The sequence below is a fragment of the Platalea leucorodia genome, assembly GCF_965183815.1.
Source record: "Platalea leucorodia genome assembly, chromosome: 12".
In the NCBI taxonomy this organism is placed as follows: domain Eukaryota; kingdom Metazoa; phylum Chordata; class Aves; order Pelecaniformes; family Threskiornithidae; genus Platalea; species Platalea leucorodia.
Window position 1 is genome coordinate 12,944,681 of NC_138834.1, and position 24,664 is coordinate 12,969,344.

Genomic DNA, 24,664 nt, shown 5'->3' on the forward strand with positions numbered 1-24,664 from the left:
GCTCTGCCCTTTACAGAAAAGGAACAGTGACAAACTTACCAAATTCCACATCAGAGAGGTCCCCTCCATTGGAGAAATCTCTGGAACAATTTCCATTCATTAATTTGTTACTGTTGGACCTCGAATCTGAGGCACAGGCTTTGGCTACAGACTGGACAAGGTGTTCATCATCCGCATTCCTCCAGCCCCACCAACTGACCTCAGGCTGTCCACAGCGGGAAATAACTGCTCCATTGCTCTGATGCCTGGAAAAGAAAAGAATAAAAAGAACAGCGGTGCCTAACTTGAAGAATCAGGATGAAAGACATAGAGGGCATGAAAAATTAAATGGTGCACTCCAGTAGTTTAATTCCTGTTGGGAAACTCTCTATCGTTCAGCAGTTATCCTCCATCTGTGATTCAGTGGCAACGTATTCCGTGTGCTTCCCTTCAAAATGCTGACTGCGACCACACAGTCACTAGATGGTAAAAGTCAAAGCCGAGATCAGTAAGAGAAAACAAAGCATTTTCTTGTTCAATACTGTTGTCTGTTGGCCAGCGAAAGCTGGGGAACATTTTGGAACAGCAGATGAGGCATTAAAGAGGCATTCAACACCTGCTGCATCGTCAGGTCTACTGCTGCAATGCCAGAGTAAAGAGGAAAGTTACATTGAACTCATGCTCATGTTAAAGCTAGAAGACAGGAGTAAAACCACAGATTCACTTTTTGATGAGTTTTTTTTTTAAATCAAAACATACCACTAATGAAATCTGAAGAATGTTACAATTTCGGTAGGAAATACCACGCCTTCTGTCTGATGATGTCTAATGGTAACCCAAAACCTTACTCCTGTTACACCGATGGTACCCATTTCTAGGCATCACCTGTGAATCACAGGAGGCGGTCCTTGAACGCTGCAGAACCATATCCAGAAGCCAGTGTATTTTAGGTATTGTTTCACTAACTAAAGGAAGAGCCTTTCGCATCTCAGGATGCTAAATATCTGCAGTTTTACTTGTTCTGATGTCTGGTATTAGCGTCTGTTGGAAAGGAGTGGCTCTGCCATCCCCTCTTCAGCTTCTTCTCCTTTATGTGTGAGTCTTCTCCGTCCCTCTTCCTGACCCTCTCTGGGCAGTGTTTCCTCTGCTGCCTCTCAAACACCGATCGTATTTAGCAGAAGAGCACTGAGGAGCTGATGAAGGGCAACAGTAGCTCTTACGTGTGAGCACCACTGTGGTGCCAGGCTGGGAAATAACAAAGTCCACAAACAAGTAAATTTTGCTATAGACACTAAGTAGCACTGAAAAAGGAAATACTGTTTATTAACAGAATATTTTTCGTCTAAAATGTGATAGAAATTGCAAGCACTCTGTATACTGATAAAACTTCAGAGAACTGGCAAATGGAGTAGAGAGATGAGTCTATCAATTAAAAAATATGTCAAGGAGATAACTAAAGAATGACCTAACTTGAACGTAGCTATCTCCTCCTGGGGAGCATCACTAAAAAAAAAAAAAAAATCAGATTTTTTTTTTTTTTAAATGTCTGAAGAGTTAGTAGTTATTTTCCTAAATTTGACCTAGCTTCTTGTACTACACAAAGAACAGGTTTGAAATAATTAAAACGTATCCAACCATTGCAAACATACTCTGAAAAAGATTTAAAAACTCTCCCGTATAATCTATTATATAAAAGAGTACTGAAACATATTATCACTGTAATTTCACTTACTGCCTCCGTGCTGGCACATCCCACTGCTGCCAACAGAAATGTAATTCCCCATTTACTGAAGTGTTTACATCTGGCATTAACAATGTTCTCCTTGGCCTTCACCAGCAGCGTCCCGAATTTGGAGGACCTCAGCCACAGCAGGAAAGGAAGCCCAGCTGTCGGTATGAAGAGCTGCAGGTGAAACGGCCAAAGCAGAGAAGAGACCCAACTTCTCGCAGGCCACAGGGCGAGTCAGCGATGCTGAGGAACGGGACACCTAGAAATGTTAACTCCCTGCCTCATGTCCCATCTGAAATATCCTACCACTCATCCACACACTGTTTTCTATTTAAATGGCCTGCAAATATACATCCCTTTAAGCAAAGGTGCCTCTAGGCAATGCCATTCTTGCTCAGGAGTCCCATGAGAAGCCCATACATAAAGTATGCACGTGACAATTACAGGTCCTATATGTTACGATGCGGCAAAGGATTTGAGAGTCTTCCTGCAAACAAGCTGGCCATCCCGGCTTCATGTCAACCAAGAGTTGTTTAATTCCCTCTAATAAGGCAACTGCAGACTGGTGAGGGTTAGCTGAATCTTTAAGCAAATTTAAACAGTCGACTTTGACAGCCCTGAACAGGAAGAAAGCCCACCCAAACCTATAAATCTTTTTTTTTTCCCTGTCGCCACTCTAATAAATGTTTATGGAGGTGTGACGAGCTGGTTTACAATCTGCTGTCAGAGCTGCCGATCCCCCGTCAGGCGCGGAGCAGCACCACCTCTGCAGCGGCACTGCGGGCACGGCAGCGGGCGGCAGCGACCGCCTCGTGCTACTCATCCAAAGCACCACTTACATCGGGTTACGGCTCCTTGTTGCAAAAACTTAAAACTATAAAATAGGTTGTGATACGGTATTGTAAGTATTTTTCATAGCTCTTTTGTAATTGTTTCATATAAAATTCCTTCACTGAGAGGAAGCAACTGACACACTGCATTAACTGAACCAAAGGAAAAGCAATCTGAATGCCACGGCACTTACACCAGGCGCCAGTTGACTGCATGCAAAGGAAAATGTATTTCTGCTGAAATGAATAGCCTTCCAGAAACAGCTCCGTTGATAGCAAATTAGTTCAGCAAAACATACATGCCAATCACCGAAAGGCCACCTAGCTCCCCGCCACGCTTGCACAAATAACAGAAGAAAATAAAACATCATTATACATGTAAGAAATCTATTTTGAGCACTCAGATAAGGTCATTTATTTTTCCATATGTTCTCCCAGATTTCATTACTACCTGCCTGCGGAATCATTTTCATAGGTTCATAAAGAGTTATATTTTCATCTCCAGGTTCTTGCCTCCTATTTATACCACAAATAATAAAGAATCATTAGGCCAAAAGTAGAGTTCATTGATAGCTGTGAAGCCCTAACACTCCTAAGCCTGCACAAATATGCAATGTTCAGATGTACCAACAGAAATCAGCAAGCAATTCTATTTACGGTAATGTTGGAGGTCTGAGGAATCACAATCATTCCAACCGGACCGGCCATGGGAACGAAAAATAGCAAATAGTTCAAGTGTGATTCTGAGGTCCCTAGAGATAGAGCTGGGGATAAGATGGTGTCACTCAGATCCCAGTAACCAAAAAAAGATTAAAAAAATTAAAGCAAATCCTCCACTGCAAATTTCCTAACCCTCTAGAGACAAAGAAACATGCAGCCTCCCTACAGAAACTAAATAGTAAATCACCATTAGATAACCAGAGAGCCCTCTATAAAGCATTGCCTAGCTGTATGATGTACGGTACACCTCTGCACATGCTTCATCTTCCTTGTGTTCAAGCAACCTTTTGAGTACAACAATAAATCCACCGAGTCCTTGTAACTACAAAGACAGGAAGGACTAATGAAGGTTTGAATAGCTCCCTCCATAGCATTACTTAACTACTAGGACTTGCAACTGAAAAAAAAAAATATCATTGCTGCAATTCACAAATATAATTCAGCAAGCACGGTACACGGTGATTTTCTGTTTACCTTGGCTTCCTGTGCTGGCAGAAACGCTGCCTGCATGGGTAATCACCTTCAGCAGTGAGCCAGACAAAAAGACACCTTCAACACAGCTAACTTCCAAGTGGGTTCTGAAGTGTTTAGGACACTGTTTGTATAACATATGAAGTCTTTCCACAAAATCCAAAAAGGCTTCTCCCTAACATCGATTTCTGGGACCAAAACAGGTAAGCTACAAAAACCACGTTACAGGCCAGATTTATCTACATAAATATGTGCCTAGATTTTAAAAAATTGTAAACACAGAAAAACTGCAGAAGCTGGATGTAAGATTTTTCCAGAAATCTGATCATAAAATGGAAGCAACCCTCCTGACAGTCCAATCTCAGCTGAGTGTTTCTGAACCTTGCCTGTGAATTCAGCCCTCTCAGCTTTTCAGCCTGTGCACACTCTCATAGCTCTTGAACGCTTTACAAGAACAGACAATGAGTTTTTTGTTGCCAAAGTGCCTGTGTCTCTGGTCTCTCTCTGTCCCAGTGTTCAGTATCTGCGAGAAGTTATTGGACAAATTTTAAAAAATCATTATTACTTCCCCCCCCCCGAGGTAAAGCAAAAAGAGCAGGTTTTTTAAATGTGATCAAAAATGAAACTAATAGCCCCCAAATCATCTTCAACAGATAAAAAATGCTGAATGAGCTTTTGTCCCTTACACCTCCAGAAGTAAGGAAAAAAGCTATTTTTATGGCAACATATATAGAGAGAAAACTATACATGGATTTCCAATCATACGGATCATCAAACACTAGCTGATGTGAGTTCTATTAGAGCGCAGAATGATGAACGGGATGTCTTGAAAAATCTATTACTAAATGTCAAGATAAGGAAAAAAAGAAAACAAAAAGAGAAAAAACTTTTCTCCCACTGATTTTGAGATTACGAATGAAAAATTATGTGGTAATTTACCATACATAGTCTCATCAGGACTGCAGAACGCTGAATGCCAGAGATTAAACAATTTCAGTCGACGAGGTCTTTTGAACATTTAAATCACTCTCCCATAAATCCCCCAGAAGGCGAGCTGTACCCAAGAATGCAAAGAAAGGGGTTTCCTTCTCCCATAGAGTGATGAAAGAAGGAGGGTGCTTCCCTGCGTTAAGTGTGCTTGCAGGTGAGGTGTCCCCAGTTATGCGACAACTGCATAAAAGGCACAAAGTGGCCTGAAATGCAGCGTTCAAAGTTGAACACAAAACCATATATAAATTACACTACTCTCTTTCATACATATATGTAACATACATGCTTATATGTACTACCATAATAATAAAATACCTTAAGTCTTAAAAAATTAGCATATGCTGGAAAGCATTTTTTCCCCCTCACAGAGCTGAACAGAGGATGGAGCAATTCCTTAACATTCAGAAAGAGACTGTGCTAACCCCTTTATTATTTGGAAGAAAAAGGAGAAAAGATAGGAGGATTTGAAGATAACGGTCTGCTGCCACAAGCTAATTTGTTCTGCTTTCATAGAACAAGAACTCTTAAGCTAGGTAAATAATGTTTTGTGGCCTACTCTTGTACTCTTGCTCCTCTGACCCAGGCCGTATGAATGTCAACTTTACTGCTCTCTAAATTCAGCTTGCCGCTCAGAGAACAGCTTTTCCTTTCTGTCTGTTTAGAAGGAATGGGCGGCTAGGCAGACTTAATGGAATTATCAGTATTCATTATCTTTTTAATCCCTTTGTCATCTGATTTTTTAAAGAGATTTTAAACATTTATGGGAGGATAACTACACCAGGAAAGTGGCCAAGGTATTAAATGGCAGGTTCCAGAATATTTGAAAAAAATGGATGCAGAAATATATTTCTTACTAAAGAAGATGCCAAAACCTAGTATCTCAGAAGAGCAATTTTGTTATGAAGAATTGCTGGACTCAATCTAAGGAAGAGGCTGTCTGATTAAAACTATCTAAAATATGTAGATAGTGCTAACATGTACATTCTTTTGTAATTTGAATTTTATATCTCCCTTAAATAATTTTGGTATTTGTCCTTCTTTATACTGCAGTCTGAGTAATAGCTGGATGAGAATTAGAGAAAAACCAAAGGAGTCCCTAGCCAGAAATGCCATTTATCATTCTACAGCTGTGTTGATGTCTTCACCTTACATTTTTTCATTTTCATATTAAAAAAAATAAAATCAATCTTAACTCAGGTGACTGCCCTAGGAATGACTTGCAGGAGATGCAAATGCTGAGTGCTCCTACAATATGTGTTTGGAATTAAAACATTCAAACCATTATTCCCACTCAGAGTGAATGTGTAGTAGGTTTGCCTTACCTCATTTATGGCTTGACAAGGGCCAATAGGCACTGCTGTCTCACACATTCTTGGAGTTTTGAACAGGTATAAAACAATACGTATATAGGCAGCAAACGTAGAGACAAAGACCCCAAGCTATCAGGCCTAACAGGTCATACTTTGCTGTCAGTTAAATACAGGTCTGAACGCCTTCTCATGAGAGACCTCCCTTTACTTTGAATAAATTATAAAAATATTATTTTATTATAAAAATATTATTTTAAAATACCTTTAACACTTTTGCTGAAGTCTGTCAGGCTCAGTGAGGGGACATCTGGGGCCCAGAGGAGCCTGAACACCTTTCATGACAAGCCAGGATTCCCAATTACAACTTATCTCAGCTTTTATTTGCTAGAACACCCCATTTACAGCCTGGTGAAAGCAGTTCCACCTGCAAGAGCCTCACCTGTACACAACAGCAGGGATACGCTTCCAGGACCGAAAGCTTGCCACGCTCTCTAGCTCTTTATCCGTGATCCAGGCGGGAACGATGATTTCCTGGGGGTAACTACCACAGAGCCTGCGAGAAAAGCGGTGCAAAGGGTTGAACGAAAGCGATACAGAGCAGTTACACACAATAAGCAGTATAAGCAACCCGACAGCTGTTCATCTCAGCAAACTGCCGTTTTGTTGATTCCTGTTTCATTGCACATTAATAAACTCTTCCTTTGCATATACAAAAAGCACTGTGAACATCAAGGTGCATAAATACATTTCAGAATTAGAAGATTCAAGCTGGTTTTTTCTTGGGAAATTCGCATGTAGGCAATTTTTAACTCCAGCTGCTGAAATAAACTGGACCACAGAAAAGAAATTCTACGTCTCTCCATGCTAAAGAATTAGCCACTCGATTTCTGGGTCACAAAACAGAACCACAGCCACACTGGGCTACCGGATTCAAGACAGAAAACTTGTGTAAGTGTGGAAAAAGTACCTTGGCAAATCAACCCTCGCTGAAGGCAGGAATCTGAGTGCACTGGCTTACACCTGACTGGCTAACTGGACCCTTCTTCGACTAGATGCACCTCTTACTCCACAATTTAACTAATAAAGCCATGACTGCCAATGAGAACAGTGCAAGCAGGTAGTAGTGCCTGCGATATATTGCTGAATCATGAACTAGTTCATCCCCAGTCCATCCCCTTAAAGAGATTCACTTACTGCACAAGAAGGACAGACATGAACACGTGTCTAAGGTTGTTCTACTCAGAAAAAAATATATCAATCAGCCTGAAAAAATGCTCTTTTCTCAAGTGCTGGCCACAAGAAGGAAAGGAGTAGTTTGTGTAATTCTGCGTCCACATGACGTAGAAAGTTTCTTCCTTTTTCTTTAGTATCAAATACGTAAGGGATAGCTATTTTTTCTTCCCTAGATTTTTAGAGACCAAGACAGATTCTTCTTGCAGTGACACCAACTAGCAGCTGCAAGTCATTATCCTGCAAAGACAGAGCAATGAAACACATTTCATCACAAAGTGTTGCTGCTGGTTTTGCTCTGAATTGGATTAGGGCTCAGCCAGCACGCTCTGTCCAACCTACCGTGAATGCAGGAACGCCTTTCTCTGCTCCGGCAGCTAGAGAAGAGGACATTTGTCTATGCTTTCAGGACCACAGAAAGTGTTTTTTCTTATTTTCAGGATCCACAAGCCTAACTCTTCCAAAACCAACTTTTGTTTTTTAATACAAGTCTTTGTCATAAGTTAGACAATAAGACACAATAAAAAAAAATGTTTTTTTAAAAGTTCAGTTAAACTCCACTCTTTGCTCACTTAAGGCTCCCCTTTCTTCCAATAGAATGCTTATTCTCTAAGAAGTTCTCCAGCAAGCACATCAAAATCTGGTATTTCTAAGCCTACAAAAATTGTAGCAGCTAATAAAATACTAAATAATACTTTAAAAGTGCATTTTTTTCTATAGAACAACAAAAAAATCGTAATTCTAATTGTCCCTTGTTAGGAATTGTAGAACTTGGAAAAAGTTCCAGTAATCTGCTATAACAAAATTGGTGTTTTGAGATGCCATTTGGCTGTGAATCAGCAGCCCACATAACTTACTTGTACTTCTCGTTGATGTTGGAAATCCTCCAGGCATTGTTCATATCAAACCCCATCCGCTCCACTTCATTTTTAAACCTTGAAGTTACATGTTCTCCTGGGTATCAAAAGCAGAGAGAGAAAATAAACGTGAAATAAGAAGTAAGGTTCCTACCTTTCAAAACAGTTAGAGAAAAACATCATTGCACTCATACTTCAAAACTGAAAAGAGAAAGGAACAGTCCAAAAACACCATCTGTATTTCACAACCCTAGTTTGAAAATCCATATCAGGAGAACCACAGCTTGTACTGATGGCTCTCCCTGCTCAACTCTCCAGAAATGTCAAAGTCCACCAAGGACTTTTTCTCTGTAATGACCAGCTTCTGTAAATTCATGTAAGAAACAATAACGCTGCAGACCAGAACCAAGCGCACCAGCAAAAGCAATTTAGATCCATCAGCAGTCTTAGTGGGAAAACGCTAGGAGTTTTTCTTTTCTGAGTTTTTCTTTTCTTTTCTGAAGGATTTTATATCAACGAGAAGAATGTGAAGCTCTGGTCTGACTGATACGTGAAGGGGTAATACATGGAATGTGGTCTAGAACTTGGGCAATCTCCATTTAGTATGCAATTTCAGCCACAGGTTTCCTGTATGACTGTAGGCAAGCCCTGTAATTTAACCTGCATCTCAGTTTTCCATCTGTAAACTGGACATTATTCCTCCATGAATCATGCAGAGATATGAAGACAAAATGCATAAATGATTGTTTGACACAAATATCAGTCACAAGATCCTCACAAATTCCTGGATTAATATATTAAAGGAACTGGAACGAGCTCCATTTATTTCCTAGACACTTTTTAAAAAGTATCAAAATACAATTGAAAAATACACAATGGCAATAAAGAATTATTTGATAGACAGAAAGTCTAGAGAATTAGAAGGTACTCAATCAACGTGTAGAAGAGAATAACGTACAAAATTTCCAGGTTCACAGAGCTAAGAAATGTTATAAATTTAATGAGCATGTGAGCAACACTAGATAAAATGATTCTGAAAGGCTGTCCATTGCTTGTCTCTTTAAACTACTGTTATCATTAAATCACGAGGCAGAGCATCAGCTGACAGGGGAAAAAAAATCTGTTGAAAAATTAATGCTTTAACTATTACATCTTTCCATTATATGTTTCAGAAAACAAATTTTTATGTGACTTACAGAACAATTGAAGATAAATATAGAGAAATAGGTAAACTAAGAATAAAAATAGCAGCCTAACTACAGGACTTAATTAGCTGCAAAAGAAAAGCTGTAATGTTATTCATGCCTACAGGTCAGATTGTACACTGAAAATGGTACATCTACACGTGCTTTACAATATGGACAACGTGTAAGAGATCTGCATAATGAGATTATTTTTCTTATGCTTTTTGAAAGGTAGAATGTGAGAATGCCACTGGGTGCAAAGGGAGAATATTCACTCTTCAAGGCACATGGCGGTAAAATCTATGGACCTGACTGACCTTCATCACTTACTCCCTTTACATCATGTCACTGGTACAACAGTACCATAAAAAAGAAATAGTTCTGCCTCCTGTGTCATGCCTTTTCTGCAGAAGGCTAGTCTCAGTACCACACAGGCGCTGCAGTTCTGCTCTACCTTCCCTATCGTCAGATCCATTAGACTGGAGCTTGCCAACCATCTCCCGCTTCTCACGTGAACTCTGTGTGAGCTTCAATTTATTATCTTTTAGCCACCTACTCAAATAGGTCAGCTGCTTGAGCCCCTGTTTTACAAAAACTGGATGGCTCCATCCGGAGATGGCAGCTCTGTGAGGAGCCCTTTGATCCTTTGTCAAGTGCAGAGCTGAAACTGGGACAATACATTCCAGCCAGACAACCACGTCTGTCATGTTCTTTAGCTTCTTTAAAAAACAAACAAACAAAAAAAAACCATCCAAACCCTTTTATTGGAACAGCAGGATGCTCTTGCAGCACTGAGGACGGCCTTCATTATCAGCTGTTTTGAGGAACGGTCATTAAAACCTGCAATACATCCTTAAGGATTTTTCTGGAGAGCAAATGACAATACTGGAAATATCCCCAGTCATCGATGCTGCATACTGCCAGTGGGTTTTAAGGGAAACACATAAAACTACATGAAAATGAAATATTCTGTTTGATTTCTCTCAATTTTTCAGCTACTGTGCATGTCATGAAATCATAGGTTTTCCTCTGAGAAACGAAACCCTAGCCTTAACATTTTGTCCATTCCTCCTGAAACGCTGGTATTTAAAAAAAGCATTTTGAGCCAAGATGGATAATATTTTTGAAGCACCCCAATCAATTCTCAAAATCAGAGAAAAAGCAAGCTATACATTTTGTGGACTTGTACCTTCTGACTGAAAGCTGATCTTTTGAGCCACAGTTCATATCTCCCATTACATACATTGATAACAACTTAGATTATTTTTTTTTTCCCCCCAGAAGTTGATACTTAGATTTTGGGAAAAGACCTGAGTTTAAAATTCTGCTCTGAGGATATTTTTGCCTTTTTTCAGTAACTGCTAACATGAAGCGTGTAAAGAGCAGGCACGGGAATCAGAACCAAGGAGCACCTCCTCCCACTTGTGTGCTACCTGTTGACTGCTCCTCCTCAGGCACCAAAGAGATTACAGTCTTTGCTCAGCCCCAGACCAGCTTCAGTAATAAGGAGAGAATCACACTAACATTCCTCAACCTGATAACTGGGACACTTTTCTCAGATATGTGAACTGTGAGCAAAGAGAGCCTCAGATCGGAGAGGGCCTGAAACTCAGATTTCCTTATATTCAAACAAGTGCTATAACCACCAGCATCCCAATTTTTAGCTTTTATTTACTTGTGGGCTTCTACAACTTTCCAGCAAGGATGACATTTCACTAAAGTAGGTCGCTGTCTTGCAGCTGTGAATGAACCTCAGGAGCAGCTCAGGGACTTCCTTCTCCTTCACCTCCTGCTCCTCAACATCCATGTTGAAGACCACTGTTCTAGGCAATTACAAAAAATGTGGGCACAATCAATACAAAATGTTTTAGATTGAAAGTTGCTGCCATGGTGAACAAAACGTTATTAGCATTACATACGACTGAGTAAATCAAATCCACCATAATAATTTCTTCAGGATATGCAGGTACTGCTTTGCATATTGATCCCGAAGTAGCTATGGTGGGAGCTCATCTCTCCTTTGCTCAGACAGAACAAAACTCAGACTGTGCGGCAGACATGCAAGACATTAAAGGACACCTCGCTGTAAGTGAAGGTGTACTACACCTATATAATTACCACATACAGTGAATTCACCAGGTAGTGAAGAAGTGCAAGAACTTATGTACAAAAAAAAAAATCCATACTGGAATCTTGCAGGCTCAGTTTAACAGGACAGATTGAATTTGTTTGTAACTTTTTTGAAAGTCTGGGTTTCAGCAAACAGCCAGTTACTAGTCCATGCATTTGTGATGATCCCCAAAGTGTTTCCGCATACCTGGCCGACACAAATCCCCGTGCTGTTCCTTTTCGCTAGCATATACCTCCATACACCAAGCGTGATAGGCAAATGAGAAAAGGTCTTCTATCTTCGAAGGAGGGCGGATGGCATTGTTCAGTCGCTTAAGCCAATCTTGACACTGCTCAAAAGTAGAAAACTGACACCTGTCCCAGAAACAAACATTTATCTATTAATTTTCAGTAAAAGATGCCAGACTGTAAGATCTGACAGGCTGACCATGAAGACATCTGTGAAAGCAAAAAGTAAATACAAACATCTTATTGATAACTTAGTTCTGCTTCGGTGTACATGAAACCTTTGGATATTAGTAAAGACATACACACTTGGGAAGCCAAAATAAACTGTAAGCAGGAAAGCAACGTTCTGTGATTGTGAATAAACCAGCGGTATGCCCTACGAATCGTGAATGAAGGAGATGCTTATGTATATGTTTACTCTAAAACCAAGGACAATGTCACTGAGTTCAGTCTGCAGCTTTCACACAACCAAAGGCAGGAACGCGTCCTGCTGACTGGTGGTCTCAGAGGGAAACTCACAAAACCATCACGCACATTGTAATCTACGCATCGTATTCCCGTAAACAAGAACACGTTTTTCATCAGACACAGGAGAAACGTCCATTTGATTAATATACTTGATTTGCGAATAATGTGGACAAACTCCAGTATCTGAAATCTTACGTTATTCCCCTATCTCATATGCTAAGATTCTCTTTCTGGCCTTGGTGGGAAGCACAAACAACGTTTTTGAAACTGAGCTTTGCCTAACATTACAGGCTAAGAACAACAACTAGCAAGAATATTCGCTGCACAGGAGAAACTAATCTTCAAAGCAGTATATTAAAATCACATTAGCTTGTCTTTTCAAAGAGGATTCCTGGACCCTTTAGAATAAAAAGGTGGAAATAGGATTAGTGATTTATTTTGCTCTGACAGATTTCTTCAAGATTTTGTAGTTATAAAATATTCACCAAGTATTTACATTCAGCTCAGTCTGCGTTCTACTGCATTCATGGTTAATGATAGCATCTGTATTCTCAAAGGGCAGGATTTATTACCTCTACCTGCAAATACCTAAAAGTCAGTCAGTGGAAGGAAAAAGATATGTCCAACTCATGAAACATGTCTAAATAGCTGCGAGGAACTGCAGCCTGGAGGTGTTTATTTCCCATCACTGACTATAAAGCAAGCTGAGACTACTACCTTAGACTGGGTAATTCTCTTTTAAATATCCACAGTCAGACAAGATACATCTCACCCCAAAGAACCCTAAATTTCTTTCTAAATTCTTTTAAAGTTAGCATTGCAAATAACAAGTACTATCTTCACTTGAGTCCTATTATTCAAAACACAAACTAATTTGTTTATGAAAAAGAACATGACCATGATCTAAATCTGGTATCTCGGCCCCATACTTCATCATCTTCCAATGGCCAGTGTCACCGGTACTGATTCTTGGAGATGCAGTTTTGAAGGGAGATTCATAAGGAAGGGCATAAATACAAATAATTTGTATTCATTCTACAATTGAAGAGAAATAACAAATTAATGTAGAGAGGAAGGGTGACTTTTTTAAATGTCAAGAGCTACAAGTTAAGAGGAAGTTAAATATTTAATTCAAATTAAACTAAATATTACTTCTAAAGTAAAATCAGTCCTCATCAAAATACAGCATTTCAGGAAGCAGCTGGCCTGTTAAACATTCTGAGTGCTCAGATATGACTGGGGCTCATTTCATTATACAAAAGGTACTGCCAGCAAACATTTAATCAAAAAGAAATGTTCCTTTCTTGTTAATTAAAGTTTATAGATCAAAATTAATTTCTGCAGCAGAAAAGTAGGAAATAGCTGTGGCTCAGGCTCAGTAGCTCAGAGACTCCTGGGGCAGACTCTGAAGTCTGCTGAAGGACAGACAGAAATAAATACTCCCTTCTACATGATGCTGTCTGCTTTACTGGGTTACAGAGCGGGCTGCAGACCTGGCTTTACCTTATTCCCTCACTTTCCTTTCCAACAGGCTACTATGTCTTAAGGATAGCAGCTGTACCCCCACAGCTGTTAAAAATGCAGGGGGGCTGACGCTATCCAGACTGAAGGTTTGTAGAACTGCCCAAGCCCATTCCTTAACCCTCCAACCCCCAAATCTTCATTAAACACTTTTCCCAGTAGCACGTGTTTCAGTGGGTTTATCTAGTTCTGTATCTTGTAACTAATTGAAGCAATACATTAAAACTGATTGTAAGGCAGGGAAAACACAGACTAAAATTAATTTCAGAATAAAATCAAGATCAGCCACTTAGGCTCAGACCAAGGTTTGCTGCTATACTGTATCATAGCAAGCAAAAACACAGACCGTCTTGCTCCCATCCCCTTTACAAAAATGTCCAGCTACCATAAGCAGAATCAGACAAAAGAAAATCTTTTGAGGGAAAGCAAGTCCACTAAGTAAGAAAAAACAGTTCCTTAAAACATCACAGCTGTCCACAGCATGTGGAAAGCAAAGTTACCCCCCATTCAACATTCAGCCTGTTCATACCTTATAACCTTGCAGTCTTTGCAAGTCAAATGAAGTTGAAATATGTCACGGCACTCCACACTTTCTATAAGCTGCAACGGAACCTGCAATTAAAAAGATTATATAATTTTATTTCAAACAGCACTAACGCTGTAATTTCTTTGCACATCTCACAAAGATTTCTTATAGGACTATGTGGAGTCTGAAAAGAGAGAGGAAAACAAAGAAAACTAAGCATAACTACTTCAACAGCTCTGAAGTATGGTACCATATATCCGTAGTTTCAGCTCCATTGCTGTACAGTCCAAAAACCTTTAGGGATCACATGAAAACAGCTAAGAAGACTGCAGCACTGGTGACAAATGTGAAGGCAGGAAAAGCAGGAGAAACCCACAAGCTCCTCTCTCGTGGAAGCATCCTTCTCTCTTATAAGTCCAAATTTAGGGATCTTGGGAATATAATTTTAGCTGTTGATGAAAAAACTAAATGCTAAGCAAGATCCCCCTTAACACACTGCTGCAGTGTAGATGCTTGTTGTATAGAAATACAATACAAAATAGAAATCTTTCCTCTTCAGGGAAAAACCATTTGGCCTGTTTAGATCAACACCTGTGATCAAAGCAGCCATATTTAGAGTAATAATGCTGAATCATTCATTTTTAAAGGTGTAGTTACATGCGCTTATGTTTTATGGCACATGTAACTAGCAGAACCTTGATCAGGCAAAACACGTAAACATATGCAAGTACCTTTAAAGATAAGAAGAAACCACAAGATGAAAATATTAGTTTTCATTAGCATTTTTGGACTTTCACCTGAGACAGGCAAATGTACATTATTGTCTTAAACAAATAAAAGTTAGTATTCAACTATTTCATACATAACTGTCTAAATTCCAAACACGAATTTAGCTAATACCTATAATAAACACAAAGTGTAAAACTGTTTGAATTGTTTATTAGATTATATTGAACATTACACAAGGCCACAACACCTCTACCATCAAAATCCTTCAATACAAAGGCTATCGGAGAAACACCCAAATACTCTTTATTCTCTGCCATCAGAGGAGTAGGATCCAGCAGTTTAAGTTCTGGCTTGGGGATTACAAGATGTGGCTGTAAGACCCTGCTCTGCCGGTGCCTTTCCACGGGACTCTGGGCAAGTCCTTGAAGGTCACCTCCAATCAAGGATCTGGGGTGAGGAATCGATACAGCTTCTACTCAGGCACCACAAAGCTTAAAAAGTACCTGATTTCACTGGAATGAAAAAAGGAAATGGAAGTAAAAACAGTAGGTAAGGGAAAGAGATGGTTCAGAAATTTCAGAAATACGAACCACACGAAAACATACTCTGAGCGTGAAGATGCCTAGGGAAAGCTCACGCATGGTAAATGCTGTGCCCAGGAGAGTGATGGCAACTCTCGCGTCTCTTGGGAAGGCAGGCACACAGCTCACAGCTGCACCTCAAAAGCTGCCAACTCAAAAGTCAGAGTCCAGAGTCCTCTTCTGAATGCAAAAGCTCAAATAACTGCCCAGAGCTCACCATCCCCAAGATACGACAGGCAGGTATTGTCTTAATACCCAACCTTTATCCTTGCCCTTGTCAGAGCACAACCAAGAAGCAGCGCTGGACTCTGCTTAGCTGGAGGAAGTACTAACCCTCATCTCCCATGCCGAGCAAGGCTGGTCCAGCTGAGTTATTCTTTGTTCCTTTCATTGTAACTGGGCCATTAAAAAAACAGAAAATTCATGTACGAGGAGACTAGACAAGATGGTGCCTGACTCCACAGCCCAGTAGTTTGGGTATTCAAATAAAGCTGGAACTTGAATTTTGGTCCATGTTTTCAGTATTATTACTGTTTTAAGATCCGTGATAGTCTAATATAAATTACGCAACTAGCAACGTGAAGGAGCACATGAAATCAGGATTCCCTTCTGTGAGATAAGCCCGTCCTCTATTTGCCATCCTTAAGCTCAAACTGACTGCAGAGTCACCTGCAGAGAACAAGCACAGTGAAGATGCTGACAGACTTAGGTACCGATGTAACAGAGTATTTAAATGCATTACAGATACGATCAGATGTACTGTTGCTATAGTTAATCTTTTGATTTTAACTGCTAATTTCTTCCACGCCTTCTCCTACTTGATTCTAGTCTGCAGGGTAGATCAATTGTTGTGATAGTTTTGTCTAATAAATTAAGGGACTGGAACAGACCTCAGACTGGAGAATCTTCCATCCTTTCTTCCCCACTGGACAGCCTCACATATACCAAATAAATTATTTAAATCTACCATTGACTTACATGGCACCGACATGGAAAGTAAGGTACCTTTCCCCAACTAAATGAGTTAAGACTCCAGAAGACTTGCTTTTTTAGTCAAATGCTTCTTTGTCTGTTAATATTCTTTTTTTTTCCCCCAAGCCCTCTTTTATTGCATTTTTTTCCCATGTCCATCTTAATTTAAGCAGTTCTTCACCTTGCTCCCTCCTTCTAGCAGTCTGGTTCGGGCTCCTCTTCCTCCTGTCTGCACTCTAATGACATACTAAGTATTCTTCTGCTCCTGCATTATTTTTAATTTCCTTCTTTCAAAGTCATTCTTTGTTCTATGCCCTTTCAATTTGCCCTCTGCTCGACAGCCACTCTTTTTTCTCTTGACAGTCTACATGCAGCTCACCATCTATTTCCTTAGAATCTCCCGGTTTTTCTTCAGGGCAACCTTCATATCAATCTTTTTAATTTTCTTTTCCGGTCATAAAAATCTGTCCTCTGATCCTCTTGCCTTTTCAATCTCCTTCCTGTCCATTATTCTTCTTCCAGTAAAAGTCTGTAAAATTATCTGCCTTCACTCCTTGTTCTTTCCCACTGATAACCTTCCATTTTCATCGTTACGTTTTTCAGGCTGATGCATGCAGCAAGTCAGACACCCAGTGCAGTCAGCTTGCTCTTGAAAGAGCCATCAATTCTATTTGCAGGCACTTCACCATATAACAATGGCTATGGAAATAAAGCAGTGGAGAAGCAATCATTTCTGCTTTTATAAGAATAAACATGCATTGTTATCCAAGGCCAATCATATCGCATTATAGAGCGTACTAGCGCATCGTGCTCATGCGGTATCTGTCTCTTGACTGTCTCTTCTTTAAAATTATCTTATTTTAAACAATAGCAACATTCTACAACTCAAACTTTTCTTTTCGAAAAAATTTTTTAAAAATTATTTTAATTACTGGAACTGTCTGTTATCTAACAGCAGTGCAAGATATATTTAGAGAAATATACCTCTGTAGTTAGAAAAAGCACAAGTTATGTTTACACGGCTGAAACAACCCACCCCATGGCTCAATCCCGGACCACAACGCCAAGTGGTACGCAGCGGACCACGGGCAGGCTGCTGTAAGCCAGCCCCTTCACGAGTGACTATGCTATATATTCTACCCTGTTTACCATTAGGCCTGAGTCTCTCCATGATACCACGTGGCACCCAGGGGCCATGAGCTGTAATTAGTACTTTCTTCTTGTTTTCCCAGTTCAGAGCCTGAAATAATGTCAGGGTTACGTTACAGACTGGTTACTTGAAACAGCACGAGGCCAAGCCTACGTGCTGTGTGTCCTGAAGCACGGTACAATAGGACATTCGGAGGAACTAAGGATGCAAGGTCACCTCAGAAGGTCTTCAAGGACTCTCCTAGGTGGGAGGAGCTGAATCCCCCCAGGTGCGATCTTGTTCATATAACCTACAAGGAGTACCTGAAGGAAATATTGCTTTTAATTACAACTAATCACACTTAGGTTTTGTCTTGAAGGCAATCATTTAGTTCCCCCTCTGCTTTCACAATTAGCATGCTTGCAATGTCAACGATTTGAACATCAGGACCTGAGAATGAGACAAGGACTAAGCCACTGTTCAGCACAGAGGAATCACAACTCTGCTACATATGTAAGGAAGATTCCAAACCAACCATTTTTCTGCTAAAGGCCAAGCAAGAGAAAGTTCATACTAAAACTCACTTAATCACCAAGACTGAAAGTCTCCCTTGTCTTGCCAGCATGACTTTTTTTTTTTTTTTTTTTTTCACTATGTTCAAAATCTACTCTTTGAAAGAGGCTACATACAAGTCCATGGTTTCATAAACCACGCTAAAATTTTAATTCTCTCATAAATGCAATTAGCTTACAGGGAGAAAAATGATTAGACAGAAACACTCACCAGCTGCGAAGTTTGACATTTTCTTAAGGAAAGCCAATCAGCAGAGATCAGCCTGGGAACCAAACTTCCCATGTGCACTGAGAGATCACTGTTGAGTCTGTCTTTTTATCCCATGGATAAATGTAAGTCAACACTTTTGAATGTCATAATCCCTCCAATTTATGCATGGTCTACTGCATCTTTTGTTTTTGCATTTAAAACACCATGTTCCTATTACTACTGTGATCTAGGAAATTATCCATGGAAAAGATTTACGCATACAGCCATTTTCTGCAGTGTTGCACTGTGAGCATTATCAACTTTTAAATGTATTTATTTCCAAGCACAGGTGCAGCAAGTGATCCAGCAGCACTGTGCCACTTCCTGGGGTTTCACAAGCATCATTTTGACAGCCAGTCTATTGAATTGTAAACAAAAAGAGAACAGTGAGGTAAAGAAAACAAAGACCAGGAATCCATTTTTAACTGGATTCCATTTCCTTCACGCAGTTACCTTTACTAAGGGGCAAGTAGTTGACATGCACACTGCTTTCTCTGGAGGACCATTTCCACCATGAGAATATCCCGCCTACTTCAAGAGGAGATGCCAGCATAGAACAGCTGCACATTCAGGCACGGGCAATCAATTCATTTTACAAGTACTATAATACAGATATTTGCTAAGAATCCTCTTTCTTACACAGAAGTACTTCTCTCCGCTGACGTGACAAGGTCTTTGGTGTGGCTGGACGTAGTCAGGACAGTGAGTCTTATAAAAATCGTTCAAAATAATAATAAAAAAAAACCCTCCTAACATTAGTAAAGATTTATACATTTTTAAAAAGGTCTTCTTACAGGTGTTTTCTGAACAGCTCTAGCAATATAAAAACAGTAGGAAAGAATCAAGATGAACTCAATGAAAAATTACTCAGTGAAGATTTAATTTAGAAAATCACCATCTGATGAATAATTCTGATCAACAATAACCAAAGTGATTATTACTCCAAAATGTAACAATTTACATATGGTTCCTAATTATTCTAAGTATGTTTTATCCTTAAAGATATTCCAAATCCTGTCTGCCTTGGATTCCAGTAGAGTTCATGCTGTGTTATTAGTGATGGTCATACACGGTTACAGAAGAATAATCTATATTCTGCTCTACCTCATACACTATCTAATTGAATCTTTCTGGTTAATGATGACATATGAAGTAGGACTAACAACCTTGGAGATATCAGAGAGAGTGAGAGGGCAGAATACTGGATATGAAAGTCAGGGAAGCAAAATTAACATGGTAATAGTGACGAACTTTTATGGACTCTTTCCTGAACACAAAGAAAGAATATTATTTAAGAAAACATCAATTTTTGTTACTGCTCAAAAATATTAAATTGAAAATTCTTAAAAATTAATACCCCCAATTATCCTAAGGACAGAGATGACAGTAAGTGCAGTACATGCATCAGTGGCTTCTCTCAAAGTAACTCTACCATTTCCTGGCACTCCTCAGGACAAACTCTTGATTTCTAGGGCTACTGTTGTTTCTCATGTCTCAGCTCCTTGTTTTTAAATATTCAGTCCTTTGCTTTGTCAATTCTAGTTGCCAATTTCATACAACATTCAGACTCTGAAATAAAAAAAATCTAACAGTAAGTAATACAATATAGATTTATTGTATCAGGCCCCTTGGCAGAATTCAGCCCTAGAATTCATGTTTGTATCACAAAGCAGCACAGGAATCCTATAAAACACGTGCCTCGTAAGGTGTCTTCTCTCTGTTGCCAGCAGCATGTGGAGATGCCGCTGCCTGGGCTGCACGTGAGGCATCCCAGCACCTAGCTGACCCTTGGCTACCATTCCGATGCACGGTGCGCTTACAGCTTAACTTTAAAGTCTGAAGTTATACTTCAGGATTGACTACAGAAAAAGAAAAGTGAAAAGTAAAGTTACGCTACCTCTGCATATGCACATACTTGTATCATCTCCTTTGTAGCGTCAGCAGTGCAAGATAATAGCCCTTAGATTTCCAATTAAATTTTTGTCATCGTTTCGAGTAATTGCCAGATTCAGAAATAATACCTTTATTTGCTGGAAAACCCCACGGCATCATGAATGTTAGCACTTTAATGCTGTACACAGATGTTCACCAGCCTAGCAGACACGACTATCCAGCCTACCACATTGACAACTCATGAACTAAAATAGCACTTAAAGTGATTAATGATAACTATGACACAGGCACATTTCAAAGTCTGTAGATAGCATAGCTATACGATTAGAGACAACATAAACCAGTAAAGATTGAGTTTCAGTTAGTAAACAACATTTTTACAGAGTTAATAATTCAGTTCTGGCACAAAACAATAAAAAAACAATTTAAATTTAAGATTGACATGGCATCAAAACTTAAATTGCTTAGCCACACAGGAGATCTCGCTGATGTTCCAGACCACTGTGTCACATCTGTCTCAGTCATGTATGTGTTGGACGCTTGTCAATTCTTACATTTTGTTTCCCTTGCTTTTCTCAGCTTTGGAATAACACGCAGTTTTGGTGTTTTACACTTAACTCACCACTGCATAGTTCAGGATCTGTGACTGACACGTGGCAACTGTGAACAACTAGTCAGGGTCAGGACTTGTCTTGAAATAAGGAGATTGGTAAAAAACCCATCATCAGGCAAAAAAAAAAAGCTTTGATTCTTTGGATTTTGTTTTACTGGTTTTATTACAAATATCCACAAAAATATTTTTGTGCCATGTATAATGTCCTATCAAATTCTATATAGTCCACAAATGGTACTACAACTAGTAAGACTAGTACATGTCAGCATTATACTGCTGCAAAGGGCTATACAGTGCCCATTTAATTTATGTGTATAATCATGAGTAGCTGGATGTGTAACAACTTTTAAGAATGGATACTTAGCGTAAAGCTCTTTAAAGAAACGAATAGGCATCTGAAGATGAGGTCCAATTCACAGATCTCTTACGTTAATGACTGTACTCATACTACCCAACTTCAAGCATGTAATTTCAGTAGCTGGACCTACTTCTACCTTTTGAAGCTCCAAGCAAGGCACGAATCTAGCTTAGGTGCTCCAAACAGCCCTTTGGAAGGCCTTTTATTTCTCTAGTGAGTATATACAGAACTTAGGGAGAACAAGTGACTGACATAGCCAGCTGTAAAGAGAACAAAGTTGACTGATGTCAAGTTTCCTTATGAAGTCTGATTTTCAGAGGTGCCGAGTCATCTTTTGATGCTTAACTATGTATCTGTTCTCCCTGAAAAATGTGATTTGAACATCATAAAAAGATTTTTCATTACCACTAACCTTAAAAGGCAGGATCACCGTACTTTTAGCCTAAATTCTCTTATTTGGATTGAGTTCAGAATACCTCTATTACCATAGTAGCATGAATAACACTTACATTCACAACAGACTCCTTGAACTTGATGTGAAGCCTGTAATTAGAAAGTGCAATGATGGCATCCTCTGCTCGTCCTACATATTCCGTACTCTCACCATGAAGTTCAATGAATGGGACCTTCAGAATGGGAAGAAAAACCTTTCAGAAACAATTTACCAAGAATACGTACCTCCTGTAAGCATACACTCAAGCACCCAACATCACAAAATCAAAATGAAACACTGCTGAGAATTCAGCCTAGCTATTACTGCTAAGAAGGAAAGTCTTGGGTAAGGTTGGTTCAGAGGTTAATTGTAGCCTTTTTTAAAAATGATTCCTCATTTTCTCTTAATTTTCCTGAGTAGTAAGGGCTTGATCAGGGAAAACAATGAACTTTTAAGAAAAATCTGAGCAAAATATCCTCACATTTTGGCAGTCTGACCAACCCCTTAATTTATGCTCTCACTCCTTACTTAATGGAGAGTGGCATTTCCATAATGTCATTAAATTCATCCTAAAGCAGGCAAAACATATAAGATGAATATTGGGGACCAACATTCACTAAGCAAGCTCAGGTAACCAGCTTAGACTGGATACCTAAATGCTACACAGCTGAAGTCAGTTGGACAAATCATACTTTTTGCTTCCTATTTCTCACTGCAAATATGGCTATATTTTTTGGACACTCTAAGGAATCTCTTGTAATATAATGCACAACTTCTCTGTCCTACCAACAGAACATGAGTATTTAAAAAGAAAGCGTGTTTATCCTATTACTGTGCTCCATTGGGAATGAAAATTCTACGGGAGAGGCCAGAGAATACAGAGGTCAACTAGAGATATTGTGATCTCAACTGGCAAGGAGCAGTGTGGTGATTACCTGAAGGTTCTCATCCTCTCGGATCAGCTGCTTCCTGGGAAAAATCTGATTAGCCTGGATGCATTCAAGGCTGTGCTGAGTCTCTTCATCCTGAGAAACAAAGCCTTACAGTTAACTTCAGCACAGTCACTTGCTGCCTTCTTCACCACATAGCAAGCTATCAATGACCAATGAAAAGCTCAAACAGGACGAAGTATTTAGAGAACTCAGGTACCAGTAACTTGCTAAAGTTACTGAACTTTCAAAGGCAAGCACTCAAACAACTAAATATGATATTAGAAACAGATTTCCTTCCTGCAGCCTGATTAATAAAGTAATAAAAAAAGACTCGCAATAATATTAGGAAAAAAGCATTAGCCTAGCCTAGTCTAGATCTACACTTAAAATTTAACCACCCCACATGGAAACATTAATTCTCTAATGTTCTTCAGATTTTGGCCTATTCTGCTTTGTAACAGCCCCTACAAACCCCTTTTGCTTACCATGACAGGCCCTGGATAGGAGGAGAAATCCTCGTCTTTACTCACAATACTTTGAGCCTCTTCTTCACTTATTGTTAAAATCTAGAAAACCAGAAAAGTATAACAATGAAGTTAAATTCATTTTCTTTTGGCAAATAAATACAAATTAACTTTTAAAGACTGAGAATTCAGCTGTTAGAAAACTGCAAGCAAACAGTAATTATGAAAAGATGAAATCCATATAAACTAACTCTCCTGAGAGACACAATTGTTTCAAAATGTGTCTGGCTCCTTCTGTTCATTCTGAAAAATCATCTTTGAATGTACTGCTGGGAGAATACCCATCTGAATGCAGCAATTAGACCACTGCTTATATAATTCAAACCAAAGCATGTTCATCTTTCTCAATCACCCTGAACTTCCTCCCAAGTCATTTGGAGATGGTGATTCACAAATACGTAGGTTATAAAACCAAAGGGATCGTTGTGATCAGTCTGACCTGTGACGTAACACAGGTTGTCAGATCCTCCTGAAGTAATCTTATTTCAGCTATGACATATGAATTACAATTTATATACAGATAAAATTCCTCATTTTATAGTTACGACTCATTTTCTACATCCACGGGCATATCAAAATATCCATTTTCTTACACCGACCTTTCCAAGAGCTCCACATCACTATACGCTAGCAACTTGCTCTCTCCATTATCCCCTGATATTTTATCAGCAAATTTTCTGGAAATATTAAAGAGCATACAGTCTTGAAGTTTATGCAGTCGACCCTATTAGGAACTTAATGATCGAAGCGAATACAGGAGTTACAATTTGAGAATTATCTTATATTCAATTTTTTAAATTCAGGTAGGTTCCTCCCTTTTAAAAAAAAAAAGGATTCATTCAGGTATTTTATGGGTTTTGCAGTCTACAGCACATAAAAGATACAAATGAAAATATATCGGCCGAGTTCAGTCAGTTCTCAGTTCGTATGTCACCTTACTTATATTTCAAATTATCAGTGTTGTGGTTGACAGAGAAAACCACTTCGAATCCATCAAGCACACCACCACTGCGGGAAGCGCTAGCTACATATATATCGTAGTATTGGACAGAATATTTACAAAGGGAAAAGGAGCAGCAGATGTACATGTTCTGAAACTAAAACATCCCACTGACTAAAAATGATCAATGAGAAGAAAGCGTTACAATGTCCCCAAAACCTCTGTTAAATAGGAACATCACAATAAACAAAATGCTTTTGTGTCCACAGAGTAGGGGAGAAACAGCATATAAATGCTTGCAAGTTGGTTCAAAATTGCACAGCTTGCAGAAGGACGTGTATGTATGTGTCTATATATGTATATAAAAGGATGAAATTATTAGCAGAATCAAGTTGGAACTGCCACTAATTCACTAAAAATTAATGCAAAAACAGATATAAAATCCCAATTTTAAAGTAACAAGAAAAACAAAAGCTAGAAGACTTGATAGAAGTCTAAATCTATCAACTACGGAAACTGATAAGGAAAAATTAAAAAACAGCACAGAAATTTCCATGCCTGCAAG

General features: G+C 39.2%; 1 protein-coding gene across 8 annotated transcripts in view; it reads right to left on the reverse strand.

Moving 5' to 3' along the window:
- MTMR3 (myotubularin related protein 3) overlaps positions 1 to 24,664 on the reverse strand; it is an 80,735-nt gene that overhangs the window by 19,912 nt on the left and 36,159 nt on the right. For 6 of the 8 annotated variants that reach the window (XM_082324715.1, XM_082324719.1, XM_082324717.1 and 3 more), the window contains 8 exons: positions 23,121 to 23,201; positions 22,639 to 22,728; positions 21,780 to 21,896; positions 14,177 to 14,259; positions 11,618 to 11,784; positions 8,117 to 8,213; positions 6,469 to 6,582; positions 40 to 245 (listed from right to left, as the gene is read on the reverse strand). In XM_082324715.1, the coding sequence (XP_082180841.1) occupies positions 40 to 245; positions 6,469 to 6,582; positions 8,117 to 8,213; positions 11,618 to 11,784; positions 14,177 to 14,259; positions 21,780 to 21,896; positions 22,639 to 22,728; positions 23,121 to 23,123 (877 nt within the window). In that variant the 5' untranslated portion in view covers positions 23,124 to 23,201. Of the gene's footprint in view, positions 1 to 39; positions 246 to 1,711; positions 1,886 to 6,468; positions 6,583 to 7,223; positions 7,483 to 8,116; positions 8,214 to 11,617; positions 11,785 to 14,176; positions 14,260 to 21,779; positions 21,897 to 22,638; positions 22,729 to 23,120; positions 23,202 to 24,664 lie in introns of those variants that run through there. The other 2 variants (XM_082324721.1, XM_082324722.1) reach the window with 2 other exon arrangements.